Source organism: Kluyveromyces lactis (genome assembly GCF_000002515.2).
Source record: "Kluyveromyces lactis strain NRRL Y-1140 chromosome F complete sequence".
Lineage (NCBI taxonomy): Eukaryota > Fungi > Ascomycota > Saccharomycetes > Saccharomycetales > Saccharomycetaceae > Kluyveromyces > Kluyveromyces lactis.
Window position 1 is genome coordinate 2,489,014 of NC_006042.1, and position 13,846 is coordinate 2,502,859.

The 13,846-nt window shown below is 38.0% G+C and overlaps 6 protein-coding genes and 1 non-coding gene across 7 annotated transcripts; 4 read left to right on the forward strand and 3 right to left on the reverse strand.

Moving 5' to 3' along the window:
• Positions 1-312: 312 nt before the first annotated feature.
• Positions 313-1,716, forward strand: ELM1 (serine/threonine protein kinase ELM1; the record flags this gene model as incomplete). The annotated part of the gene is made up of 1 exon (XM_456280.1): positions 313-1,716. One exon carries the CDS (start codon positions 313-315, stop codon positions 1,714-1,716), a length of 1,404 nt encoding a protein of 467 aa, XP_456280.1.
• Positions 1,717-2,491: 775 nt separating this feature from the next.
• On the forward strand, positions 2,492-4,111 carry MIH1 (putative tyrosine protein phosphatase MIH1; the record flags this gene model as incomplete). The annotated part of the gene is made up of 1 exon (XM_456281.1): positions 2,492-4,111. One exon carries the CDS (start codon positions 2,492-2,494, stop codon positions 4,109-4,111), a length of 1,620 nt encoding a protein of 539 aa, XP_456281.1.
• Positions 4,112-4,244: 133 nt separating this feature from the next.
• IMP2 (endopeptidase catalytic subunit) lies at positions 4,245-4,781 on the reverse strand (the record flags this gene model as incomplete). Its single annotated transcript, XM_456282.1, has 1 exon — positions 4,245-4,781. One exon carries the CDS (start codon positions 4,779-4,781, stop codon positions 4,245-4,247), a length of 537 nt encoding a protein of 178 aa, XP_456282.1.
• A 1,310-nt stretch (positions 4,782-6,091) lies between these two features.
• Positions 6,092-7,444, forward strand: RCH1 (Rch1p; the record flags this gene model as incomplete). Its single annotated transcript, XM_456283.1, has 1 exon — positions 6,092-7,444. One exon carries the CDS (start codon positions 6,092-6,094, stop codon positions 7,442-7,444), a length of 1,353 nt encoding a protein of 450 aa, XP_456283.1.
• A 323-nt stretch (positions 7,445-7,767) lies between these two features.
• On the reverse strand, positions 7,768-10,881 carry SDD3 (Sdd3p; the record flags this gene model as incomplete). The annotated part of the gene is made up of 1 exon (XM_456284.1): positions 7,768-10,881. The coding sequence occupies one exon, from the start codon at positions 10,879-10,881 to the stop codon at positions 7,768-7,770; it is 3,114 nt and encodes a 1,037-aa protein (XP_456284.1).
• A 291-nt stretch (positions 10,882-11,172) lies between these two features.
• Positions 11,173-11,268, reverse strand: SNR58. Its single transcript, XR_002633617.1, has one exon. It is a non-coding gene; the product is annotated as a snR58 (small nucleolar RNA).
• A 767-nt stretch (positions 11,269-12,035) lies between these two features.
• Positions 12,036-13,727, forward strand: AGP3 (Agp3p; the record flags this gene model as incomplete). The annotated part of the gene is made up of 1 exon (XM_456285.1): positions 12,036-13,727. One exon carries the CDS (start codon positions 12,036-12,038, stop codon positions 13,725-13,727), a length of 1,692 nt encoding a protein of 563 aa, XP_456285.1.
• Between the last annotated feature and the right edge of the window lie 119 nt (positions 13,728-13,846).

The following is a 13,846-nucleotide window of genomic DNA, read 5'->3' on the forward strand; positions in this document are numbered from 1 at the left end:
ATAAGGAAGTTCATTTATATACACCCCGGATAATCCGATATGGTCTAATATATGCGCTCACATGGATCCTTTAATAAAATGTGGTGTACACGTTCACTTATCACCAAATGTCGTCTGCATATGTGTATTCCCTTTCTTTGGCATATTTCTTCCATTGAATTTTCAAAAAGCCTGTTTTCATGTACAGAATAATCATATTCAACGTAAATGCTGCATACACATGAGAAGATAACCATAAAGGATGAAGAACAGCTACAAAACGTTATCTGGCTAGACAAGCAATCAATTTGATATGCAACTACTGTAAGAAATATGAAGAAGTATCCCACGATCATACAGTTTCCGGAGTCAATTAGGATTCAACCTATGAGTACGGACCCGGAATCATACTTTCAAATTATCGATGAGCAACAAAAGAAACTAGAACTTGGCGTTATAAGCAAGACAAAGATAATAGAAAGGTACGTTTCGGCTTCAGATTCAGATTCAGATTCTCAAGAAGAGCACGCACAGAAATTTGTGAACCAGTACCGCATAGGAGAAAGATTGGGTTGTGGACAGTTCGGTACTGTTTACAAAGGTCACACAACAGGAAAAGTTGTAGCTATCAAACAGATCTATAAGAAACCTATGAATTCCCCCTTTTCTATGAGCCTAATAATGAAAACAATGAAGAGGTACGAATCCATATCTGGTGATGTACTTATCATGGAAATGAACGTGAGTAAAATACGATGGGAATGTTTCGTTACGAGTAAACTAAATCACCCTAACGTAATTCAATTATTAGAATGTTTGGACTCTCCTTATTCTGACCAAATATGGCTTATCCAACCCCTCGCAGTCCTTGGCGAGTTACAATGGTCTAGAGAAAGTAAGTTTGATCTGATAGAGCAATGGAAGTCATTCTACCGGGGTCAACTTGATTCAGTAGAGGAGTTCGCAGTGAAAGTGTTAGGAGATATATCAAATGGTTTACAGTACTTACAAGGACAAGGCATTATTCACAGAGATCTAAAACCGCAGAACATACTATTAGATCCAGTATATCATAGCTTAAGGATCTCAGATTTCGGATGCTCATTAATCGTACCGAGCAAACTCCCGTTCAAAGATGGCAGACTACAGGATTTATTTGAAAAAGAACTGAATAAAATAGTGGGAACACCACTGTTTACAGCTCCTGAGCTTTGTAATTTCGCTGAAGGGTCAGCCCATGCTAGTAATGAGCAGCCTTTCAAAATTGATGTTTGGTCGCTTGGTATTACAGTGTACGCAATTTTATACAATGTATTACCGTTCTGGGGAGAAACTGAGTTTGACACATACAATCTGATCTGTCATCGGCAGTTGAAACCTGACGTTCATAACAGTTCAAATATTTATGGATGGATACATGAATACGTTGTTAACCGTATGCTATCCAAAAATACAGCTTCTAGGCCAACAACATCAAATATTTTGCGTACATTGGAATCTCATTCCAAATCTGAACTATCATCAATGAATAAAATGAAGTTGAAGCTAAATAAATGGAAAAAAAATCTACTCACTAAGAATAAAAATACCGAAATTCTTCCTACACAATCCTTCAAAGAGGATTTTTGTTCGCCTGCCAGTAGTATCAATGCTGCTTCGATCCCTCTTACAGACAAGAAACAACCATTGAATCGATCCCATAGAGCGACAGTTAATTTGGAAAAGTACATTAAATAGGTCAAATTCATAGATTACATAACCTCACGCACTCTCCGGCATTCACAAATAGATAAACCCTTAACTTTGACCTGCTGTACAGGGAACGCAACGGGATTCATGCTGTCCTTTTCTAACCTTGAATTAATGTCTTTTTCGCTAAGGTTTCATTTTGTTTACAATTGAAAACCCTACTATTTACGTTTCGCAAAATGGCATTATTAGGAAAAAAAAGTTTCTGTTTTTGTTTCACTCTGTGCGGTGATAAACCTCAAGATCTGGAGGTTTTAAATAGAATTGATCAAAAAGTCAAAAAGACATTAGCGCCTGTCGTATTCCTGTGATCAGCGCTAGTCATCGACTGGTAAACTGAAAGAAGGCTACTCATTAATTTTACTGATTTTGTCTCAATAGAAACTATTTGCGTAGACTTTTCTTCAGTCCGCTTGTGAGGTTCTAATCACCAGATTTAATTACCGACTTAAAGACCCACCTTTCTCAACATTGAACCGGGCATACCCAGAAGTTGAACTATCAATATACTCCTGAACACTTAACCGTCCCAACAGGCATTTCATTTCTCATATTATTCTGTTTTTCCTTTTTCCTTTTTGCATTCAAAGATCAGAATTCAGGTTTATATTCACCTCCCGCTCTTAACTATAAGGTACCTAGTTGCCTACTCCATTTACGACATTAAAGTATTATTCAACTCAGACTTGAAGCATATCTGCAAAGATCATTCTGCATTGTTTCTCATATATGTTTAATTGTCAGATCGTTCTATCGTAAAGCAATGAATAACTCTTTCGAGAATAAAAAGCCGACACGGCTCTTCAAGCACCTACACTCAATATGGTCCATATCTCTTCGAGGGAAATCTGATAAAGAAGCATATACTCAAAAGAGGTCTGTTACATCGGAATCCAAAAGGCCTATAGCCTTTCAAGGCGAGATATCCTCCACTGATAGAAAAATGGTCAAGTTGGCGGACTTCAAACAACAAACACTGATTGTTAGCGAAAGCGACTCGTCAATATCAATTTGCCAATCGCCATTAAGTCCGATGAATCTGAGAAGAGAGAACTCGCTTTCCCTGATGTCTCCAAATAGAGACACTGAAGAGTCTTCCAATTATGAAAATTCTAATGACGAGTCTGAGATCGAATCGCTTAATACACATGAAAAGTCCGATAAGATGCCCTATGATAATATGATGCTCAACAACAACGAATCACAAAACACGCTTTTATGCGATTATAATCCCAAAATGTCGTCAAAAGCTGTGCGACAGAGGAGTTTCAAAAGACGCGATTTGGCACCCACTATTTTAACCCAAAAAGCCAAGCTCAGACGAACACATTCTATGTTTACCAGTACGAATGAGGTAGAAATCAGAAATACACGTATTCCAATTTATGACTCACGTTTAGAAATTTCAAAACTACCAATTCACTACGAAGAACATAGCAGTGATAATCTACCGAGGATAACAGTGGAGACTTTACTTCAAATTATGAATGATGATTATAGCAAGTTCTATCAAGAAGTCTATATTGTTGACTGCAGGTTTCAGTACGAGTTCCTCGGTGGACACATTAAAGATGCAATTAATATATCGAAGCAAAAGCAATTAGAAGAAGAGTTTATTCATAAAAGACACATCAGATGTTGTGACAGTGAAAGGCCGCCATTAATCGTCTTCCATTGCGAGTTTAGCTCCTATAGAGGTCCTATAATGGCATCACATTTGAGAACCTGTGATAGAATAATAAATCATGACAACTATCCGAAACTTCATTTCCCTGACGTTGTCGTACTAGATGGTGGTTTCAAAACATTTTATGAGAAATACCCAAATAAATGCGAGGGTCATTATGTCTGCATGGATTCAAAAAATCATGAATTAGAATTGAGTGAGTTTAAAAGAGATAGTAAGAAGCTAATGACTCGAGCAAACTCAACTCAAATATTCCAGTTGAAAGACAAAATTGGAACCTGTCCTGTAAGTTTGAGCGATGTAAACAACGATTATAATATCCCACTCCCCAACAAAGTTACTACAGAAGAACATCAACTGACCAATGAACAAAACATCGACTATGATGAAGAGGCATCATATTTCAATTTCAGCATAAACGTGCCGCCCAAATTGTGCCTAGACAGATATGGCGAAGGTTCTCCCAACAATGGATTAAATTCATCAAAGAGTAGCAGCCTAAGTACAAGTAGCAGGCTATTATTCTCAGATGAAATAGGGACTGAGTTTAAACCAAAATTTCTGGAGCACGAAGAGTCTGATTTAGATTCAGATGGATATAGTTTCCAGTTTGGTGATGACGATACTGACGATAGAATGAGTAACATCACTGGGAAGAAACGATTATTCCCGGAATTAGTCAATGCGAATAAATAAACAAGGTACAACGATAAAATAAGAATTGAATTGAAATCCATAATCTCATCATTTCATTATGTGCATGCTTAATATGGTATATATACATAAATAACAACAAATTCTTTCTCTCTTCAGGTATTCGGTCTTTACGTCACGAATGTTCCATCGTAGGGAAAACTTTAATGTCACCTCTTCCTTCGCTCATGTTCAGATCTGCGCTCCATCTCGAAGGGGGCCATACTATTTTGACTGCTTTACCTAATGCTAAGCCAGTACTGATGGGGCCGAAATTGTTAGAGTCAACTGAATGGTATACATTATCACCTTCGACCCATAGATGATTTCTGGGAATCAGACAGGTATCCTTAGGATAAGGTGATCTAGTTTTCACCTGATCAAACTGTACGCCTTTAACACGTTTACAGTATACTTTCTTTGGATTCGAAGGGGATTTGAATAGTACTACATCATTTTCTTTCCAATTCTTGGCTTGTTTGAGATTAAACTTCCAAAGAAGAACCCAATCGGATTCATTATTGAACGAATCAGTTGGATTAAGCGTAGGTCGCATCGAGGAGCCTTCAATCTTAGCTACATAGCATACATGTTCTGTGAAGGTGAGTATAACTGGAATCCACGAAACTGTAATAACCGCAGATCGCAGTGCATAGCTTCCATAATTGACCATTTTACCAATGAGTTATTACAGGGACGTACAACGATGAAGTCGCAATGCGATAAATTCTTAATGCAGCCGGTTGGGGTAGGGAATTCTTCAGTTTACCTCATTTTTTGTCTTAGGATGCATATCTTACAGATCCATCAAATATTGACGTCTAATTATCTGTTGATTCTCGTATTCATACTGAAATATCCCAGTAATGCTTGAGAAAATTCACCGGAAATATAAATCACGTGACATGATAGGACAGTCCTTTTTCGCTGATGAGAGAGAAAAATAGAGCAGTGGATCAATGCATATAAATCACCGGTTGAATGGACAAACGAAGACAGCATTTGGCGTAATATTTATCGGATTAATCTTGCACTGTGAATAGAGCGATTTTCAGATTGCCAAGGCACCGTAATAGGAACCACAGTAATGGATTAATAGCATCCTCTTTTTTTTTTGATTTCGTTACAGGCCGAATGTTAGCACACTAACCTCACCTGGCTTCCAGTTGCAGTTCTCAATTTCAAGATAAAACCCCACGCTACGGTTCAATGTCTTGACAGCTTCCAATCTTGTTATTGTTTCCGACAAACCAAACCTAATGCAGCAAACGGTATCCTAGATTGTCGTTGATTTCTCGTCCACAGTCCTTCAACTGGTTGAAAAGTTGCGGTTTAGAGGAGGATGCCTGTACTATGTAGTGTATGGGTGAAATGACGAAAAATTGAAATTAATGGAAGCCCAGTCACGTGAGTCCCGGAGACATTAGGTGTTTAAATGCGCAGAGTTGTAGGTAAGGCTCTCCTATCAGCGCGAAATGAACGATATAAGGATGTTTGTTACAATACTTTGAGAAGTTATATCTCGTTTGGTCATCAAAAACCGTAGCTGTGACGCCGGTTGTATCTCTTTGTGGATGAGTCCGAGATGCTCTAATCGGTTGTCATTATGTCCTGGAAAAACGGCTGAAAAAAAAAAACCAGAAAACTAGAAGGATAAGAAAAGTCATTATTTGACTAGGATTTATTATTTTACATCTATATATATATATATATATATATATATATATATATATGCACTGCAGAATAAGGACAATGAACAGAACGAACGATCTTGGCTTACGGCAGCTTTTAGATTGTAAATGTTAGTTAGTGGCACAGACAACTATCGTTTAAGGTTATACATTAGCTTATAATATATGTTTTCAAGATCCCAAGATAAATTTTGCTAACATATCAGTATTAAGCTCGGACTTTCAACATTGTTTACTGAACTGAAACAAAGCAGACAACACCAGAGTTTTGGCATTTATTTCAGAAATAGCTATGACAGAAAGTGATAACATAGCGGATAGAGTTTCATCTGATAGTTCGCTGTCGGTTGAAAGTGAACAAAGAAAGAACACATCGCCGTTCAAACACCGACTCTCCGTCATTTATAACCATAAAATCACACAGTATATCATATCACAATGGTTTTTCATTGGGTTAGCCATATTTATTGTACTTGCGCGGTTCTTCCCTAATTTTGCTAGGAGTGGTGGTCTTATTAGAGGTCAATATTCTATCGGTTACGGTGCAGTCATCGTCATTTTCTTACAAAGTGGGCTATCCATGTCGACCAAAAAACTATTAGTGAATATGGGTAATTGGCGTGCTCACCTCGTCGTATTGGTGATTTCATTTTTAGTCACTTCCTCCATAATGTACGGGCTTTGCTGTGCTATCAAAGCAGCAAATGATGATAAAATCGATGACTGGGTACTTATCGGTATAATAGTAACGGCAACATGTCCGACAACCGTGTCGTCGAATGTGGTGATGACGACAAAGGCTGATGGTAATGCATTACTATGTTTATGTGAGGTGTTTATTGGTAACGTTTTGGGTGCCTTTATCACTCCAGCACTAGTTCAAATGTATACCTCTTCTGGACCAATGGTTTTCGGTAATCCAGCAACAGATACTTCCGTGCAACAGTTATATGCAAATGTCATGAAACAGATCGGGTTATCTGTCTTTATCCCGTTGTTTGTTGGCCAAGTATTACAAAATGTTTTCCCCAAGCAGGTGACGTGGTTCTTGACGACATTTAGGATGAATAAAGTTGGATCTTTCTGTTTGCTCTTGATTATGTTCTCGTCTTTCTCAACAGCATTCTATCAACATGCCTTCACCTCTGTCTCTCACGCTTGCATCATCTTTTTGTGCTTCTTCAATGTCGGAATATACTTATTCTTTACCCTTGTATGTTTCGTATGTGCCAGACCGTGGTTTATAATAAAAATATTTGACCACGAACCAACAGAACACTCATCGAAAACTTATACTATTTGCTATAAGATCTTCAGGCCATTTTACTATAGTAAAAGAGACGCAATTGCTGTCATGTTATGTGGCGCCGCTAAGACCGCCGCATTAGGTGTCTCTCTAATATCCTCCCAATACGGAGATGATAATCCAAAATTAGGTACATTATTAGTGCCATTGGTTTTATACCAAAGTGAACAGGTTATTACTGCCAATTTCATGGTCCCTTTCATGAAGAAATGGGCATCGGATGAAGATGAACATGGTAACAAAATCATCAAGCAACCGACCGACGAAGAAAGTCGAATTTCTCAAAACAAAGAAGACGTTTCTAAAGAGAACACTGAGGACGCTGACTCCCGTGACTAATTTTAATATTTAAGTGTTGTCCAAATTTTTTTTTACTCGTTTGCTTAACTCTTCCTAATTGTCAAATATAAAGCATTTCAGGTATAGCTTCTTTTTTTTTTCTCATTGTGCATTTGATATTCATCAACTACCGATTTCAATAATATTCAAGTAACAGTTCACACCTATGTAATAAAGTAATTATTCCAATTCGTTGGATACTTTTTTCATGAAAGTGAAAATATTTTACTCTGTTAGATATTATTTCATTGGACATTATACAATTTGAAAAGAATCTATAGTCTGGACGTAACCAATGAGCTTTTGTTACTTTGTTCATATCATCAGTTATCACCACTGTAATCACCACTATTATCTCCACTGCCGTTCTCACTGTCATCTTCATCATCGAAAATCTCTTCAACAGTGATATCATACGACAAAGATTCGAAATATTTGTGGATACTCTCCACTTTGCTTGGGTGACATGCTACAAATATAGAACCTCGAGCAGGATCAAAAATCTTAATATACACATCTGTCATAGCGTTTTTCAAATCATCTGCCGTTACTTTCTCTAGTTTCTTCAAGATTTCGGTGTTAAAATCGGGCCCTCTCTTTTTGCAGAATGTATTCAAATATTTGTTTATGGCGACATTGAAATAGTTGGATTCATTACTTGCAATCGTGTTTATGATGCTGCTGATTGCTGCTTTGATTAAAATAGGTTCGAATATCTTTTCTCCTCCAGCGTAATCAGTGACTATTTGCTTACCTGCTTCATAACACGCAACTGCATCCGAAGCACGGTAGACGTTAAAACCCACCATATTAGACTCGAACATTTTTGTTAAGTAAGCTCCGTATGCTAACCCTGCACCACGAATTCCCTTCCAGAAAGGTCCTTCAACACATTCCAGATATACAGCTGCCAGATAAATTGCTGGAAAATCTGGGTGGAGATAATGTAAATCACCAGGAAGGGCAGTGAGGGCAAGCATATATGAAGATTCGGAAGCTGGAGTTGAAACTATGAATGCCTTTTTTATTGGATTTTTTCCAACTTCAGATAAACTGGAGGTCAGCAATGGTGTCAGTGGAACAGTAACAGTGACGGTGGGTATATTTTTAGCCTTTGGAGCGAAGTAACGGCTCCAAGGTTCATAAATATCTCCCAACCTATCAATATCGCCAAATACTAAGATATGGGCCTTGTGAAGTTGTTCGGTTAATTGAGTTCTCAATGACTCAAGTTTTGGTAAAATTTTCTGGATATAGTGGCCATCCTCAATATCTGTCAACACTGATTCAATGATTGGTTCAACGTACAATTCATCGGCAGATTTCTTTAACGATCCCTCATTGTATAAATGTCTATTCATAGAAGAAAACATCATTTGATCACCTTCCCTTTTAGTTTCAACGATTGAGTTGTAAAACTTCTCTAAAAGAATTGAAACCCTGCTTTCATCAAATACAGAATCAAATAAAACTCTTTTGAGCCAATTCACCGCTTTCGAGTAATTTGTAGCTTTGCATTGAATCTTGAAGTCAATTAAGTTGGAAAAATTTCCACCGATCCCCATACTTATGTCAGTTTCAACAGTTTCAGTTTTTAACTGAGCTACCACATCCTCGAAAGAAATGGTTTCACCATTCTCCCCTATCATTGGCATGGAAAATAGTTCTGTTACGACATGATAATATGGCAGTAGTTCACAGTCTTTAACAAAATCAACATTTAATGCTACATGTATTTCAACAAATTGAGATGGAAAGTGCTCGAAATGAATGAAAAAAGGGAAAGCTTTTGGTTTCAAATTAATGATATTATCAGTCAAAGGGAAATCACTATCATTGGATGGAACAGGAATACATGAAATACTCTTAGTTTCGGTGAAATAAACAGAGTCTTGCGGGTTTTCAATTTCAAATGATCCCAAAACGTCATCAGGAATTTGAACATTGTTGTTGTGCTGAGCCTGAGAGAGGCTTTCTTTTAGGGCCTTTCTTTTAGCGTCATCAAATAACTTCGCTCTTTCTTTCATCCTGGAGTCATTTTCATTTTCCAGTTTTTCATTGAGCTTAGAACTAGGTTTCCCAATAACAACCACTGGTTGATTTGTAACAAAACTTTCTTCAAGCAAAGCTTGCCATTTTTCCTGGGACCAAGACAACAGAATGTTGAAATCTTCCAATGTTTTCAGGCTTTCTTCAAGTACTCCCCCATCGGTGGCACCGTAAAGGAAATCGGTGATAGCCATATGCGCAACCATGGTGTCACCAATTTTTTCAAATTTGAATATGTAATCCCATTTCATGTTTTCAGTGACTAGTCTGATTCTATCCAAAGAAACATGGTGGGTTTTCAATAGATCAAGTGTCTTTTCCTTAGCTTGTTGCAATCTATCTGTTGGAACACCTTTCAATGAAATGTTTGAAATTGTCCTGATAAAATCATCGCTCCAATACTCTGCGTCAGTAGCATATGGGTTTTCGATCTCAATCATTTCCATGTTGAAAGGAGCCAGTGGAGATTCAGTGAGATATTCCAGTAAAATATTAACAGCCTGGTCTTCAATATGCTTCAAGTATGGTTGGGTGATCCATGAAAAGGACACTTCGCCTTGAGACTCGTCAGCTTCAGGGAATTCGATTGTCTTTTCCTTCATCTCAGTTAATGATTGCGGTATTTGAGAAGCCGGGGTATCAATAAAAGGTCTCTTTCTCTCATTCGCAGTAAATTCTGGAAGCTGTTTATCAAAAATTTCCATCAATTCGATCAATTCTTCTGAAGGAATGTTACCAGTGATAATCACACAGCAATTATCTGGTGTATACATTTGTTTATGAAATTCTCTAATTTCATCGTTCGTCAACACACGTAAATTTGGTGTTAAACCACCAGTCTCGGACCGGTATCCACTACCTTCTGGAAACAATAGTCTTTGTTTTTCTAGTGTTGTGATAAACCATGATTGAGATTCGATACCAGCCATTTCACTAAACACGACACCTTTATCAGATAAATCGTCTGGATCGATATGATACACCTCGGTGGTACAAGCATCTTCTGTCAAAGTTGGAAAGAACAAGTGATCTAAATACACTGGTAGAAGTTTCTTGAAACCTTTCCAGCCTGCGGTTGACAAAGTGTAAACGGTTTGATCGGTGGCAGTCCAAGCATTTGTATTTGACATGCATAGGTTTCCAGCAGTATCGAGCAACCCTTTGTATGGGTACTTCTCAGATCCCATGAAAATCAAGTGCTCTAAGGTGTGAGGAACACCAGAATCTGTTGGACATTCTGTTCCAACGGCAAAGTAACCTTGTACTAAAGGTGACGACTTGTTATTTAAGTGAACTAGTTGAAGCTTGGTACGAGTTGAGATGTACTTAGTGAAATGATACTGAGGTGCATACTCGACTTCAAACGATACCAGTTTCTTGAAAGTCATGATTCGTTTCACCGCCGTTAGTGAGATAGAAATTTCAGCTAATGGGGCCCGAAGTGATTCGCGTAGCTTAGGCGTGTGTTTCGTTCTTTTACAGTATGGTTTTGTTAAATGCAATAATTAAAAGATTCAATTAATCTTTAAATGTTAACTTTTGCAATGTGACAAGAGTCGGAGACAACTACTAGGAAGAAAAACAGATTACGTGCTACGCATGCGACAACAGATCAGGTATTCTACGATTCTACAACTATTGGTGCTATAAATACTACTACGAGAAATTATATTAATTGGAACACACTCTTCAGATATCTATACCTTGTTTCTTCCTTTAAAAATCAGAAGTCTAACGTCTGAAAAAAGGATTTTAATCATCATAAGAAGCGCGTTACTAAGCTTTCAAATAAATATCCATAAAACACTCTTATTGAAGGCCATTTCTTCTGAAATGGGCCTTGTAATATGTATCTTGAAAACAAACAATTTCCTATGGAAAGGTACTGCATCATCACGATATTTAAGCAATCCCTACAATACTCCACAGCTCTATATTTCTATAGCACAGCAGAAAATAACTAACGCATAAAACCTAGCCGTTGCATTGAACCCCCAAGACACTTGTTTCCCTAACACTTTAAACTCTGCAAATTGTGAGTAAAAAAGAATAGTGTATGTTCAAACAAACTTCATTTTTTTCATTATTTTTTTCATTTTTTGATTACTCGAGACGGTGATGAGTTTGAAATTAATTGTCAAGTTGGTGAAAAAATTCTGGCCCTTAGAAACATCGTAGATACCAGTGCCATTGCGCTTGCTGTGATCAGTGGTGCATATCGAGAAAAGACATCCTAAGTCACAACGGCACATATGCAATTCTAGTAGCTGAGTAAATGTAGGATTTGCGTGCCTAAGACATGATGTCTTATATTTGCAAGGTCTTCGGATCGTATTTAAGGCTTTGCCTTGCTGTATATTTTCTGCTGTATGCGTGGAGAATAAGGTTTGTCTAGAATCAAGGGAAAATACATTCATTAGTGACGCTCTAGAAATAGGTATATATTGTACATATATAGATAAGCTATCAGTTTGCCTATAGTTTGGGAGGTTCCTGAGAAGAGAGTATTTTTACAACCGAAGGGAGAAAGACGGTAACAGATATGACTGGATCGTACGAATTAAACCACACTGGGGAGGTGGTATCAAATAGAGGTCTTAAGGATGCATATAATGAGGTCACTGAAATGGAGGTAGACCCTAAAAATAATGAGTACGCTGAGGAGCAAAGCCTGAATAGAGAAGATACGTTTGATCCTGATAGTGGTGTGAAAAGACAGTTAAAGGATAGACACATCTCATTGTTGGCACTTGGTGGTATTATCGGTCCTGGTTGTTTAATTGGTGCGGGAAATGCACTAGCAATCGGTGGTCCCTTGGCACTTTTGCTTGGATTTGGGATCATTGGAATTCTTGCGTTTATCATGATGGAATCCATTGGTGAGATGATCACTCTTTATCCATCTGGTGGCGGATTCACTACTTTGACCAGAAGGTTCCATAGTGATGCTCTATCGGCGGTATGCGGTTACGCATATGCAGTAGTATTTTTCGCTGTGTTGGCGAATGAGTATAACACATTATCCTCGATTATGCAGTTCTGGGGACCGCAGGTCCCTTTGTATGGATACATTTTGATATTCTGGGCGGCGTTCCAAGTCTTCCAATTGTTGGGGGTGGGTGCCTTCGGTGAAACCGAGTATTGGCTTGCTTGGTTTAAGATTTTAGGTTTATTGACGTATTATATTTTTTCCATTGTCTATATATCGGGAGGTGTTAAGAATCGTCCAGCATTTGGCTTTCAGTATTGGAATGATCCAGGCGCTCTTTCTAATGGGTTTAAAGGTATTGCTAATGTCTTTGTCTTTTGTTCAACGTTTTATTCAGGTACGGAGTCGGTAGCATTGGCAGCTACGGAATCAAAAAATCCTCGCAGAGCGGTACCGATTGCCATCAGGCAAACATTTTGGCGTATCTTAATAGTTTACCTCGGGATTTCCATATTCTATGGTGTCACCGTTCCATATAATGACGAAAACCTTAACTTTGCCACGAAAGTTTTGAAATCTCCAATTGCCATCGCCATCTCAAGAGCAGGTTGGCCAGCTGGTGTTCACTTGGTAAATGCATTTATTTTAATTACTTGCATTTCGGCAATTAATGGCTCTTTATACATTGGAAGTAGGACGTTAACTCACCTTGCCAATGAAGGTTTGGCACCAAAATTACTCGCTTGGACGGACCGTAGAGGTGTACCGATTCCAGCAATAACTGTTTTCAACGCGTTGGGTTTAATTTCGTTGATGAATGTTAGCGTCACTGCCGTGGATGCTTATAACTATATTGTTAACTTGTCCGGTGTAGGCGTTTTCATCGTATGGGGTATCATTTCTCTCACCCATCTTCGTTTTAGAAAAGCGTGGAAATTACAGGGCCATACCAGAGATGAACTACCGTACAAGGCCAAACTTTTCCCAGTTTTTCCAATTGTCAGCATTATTGCCAACATATTCTTGGGACTGGTTCAAGGATGGTCTTACTTCAAACCATTCGATGCCAAAAATTTTGTTGATGCGTACATATTGATACCTGCGGGTATCATCTTATACCTTGGTGTAAGTTACTGGAAAACTAAAGGCTTCCTTACAGCAGTCGATCTATCAGAAGTTAATTTATTATTTGGCCAAAGGTTGCCAACAATCTCCCAGGATATGCCTTCTTCTACAGACAGCACCACCTCAGTTGTTATCACCAAAACGCCACGTAAGATCAACTGGAAGGATATTTTGACCTAACTCTTATGATATGTTTCCAACAAAGAATAAAAATCATATAATTGGGACGAAACATGGATATGTCCATGTAGGTAAGCAGTTATTAATTAACTTTTTCTATATCAACCATAAATCATAAT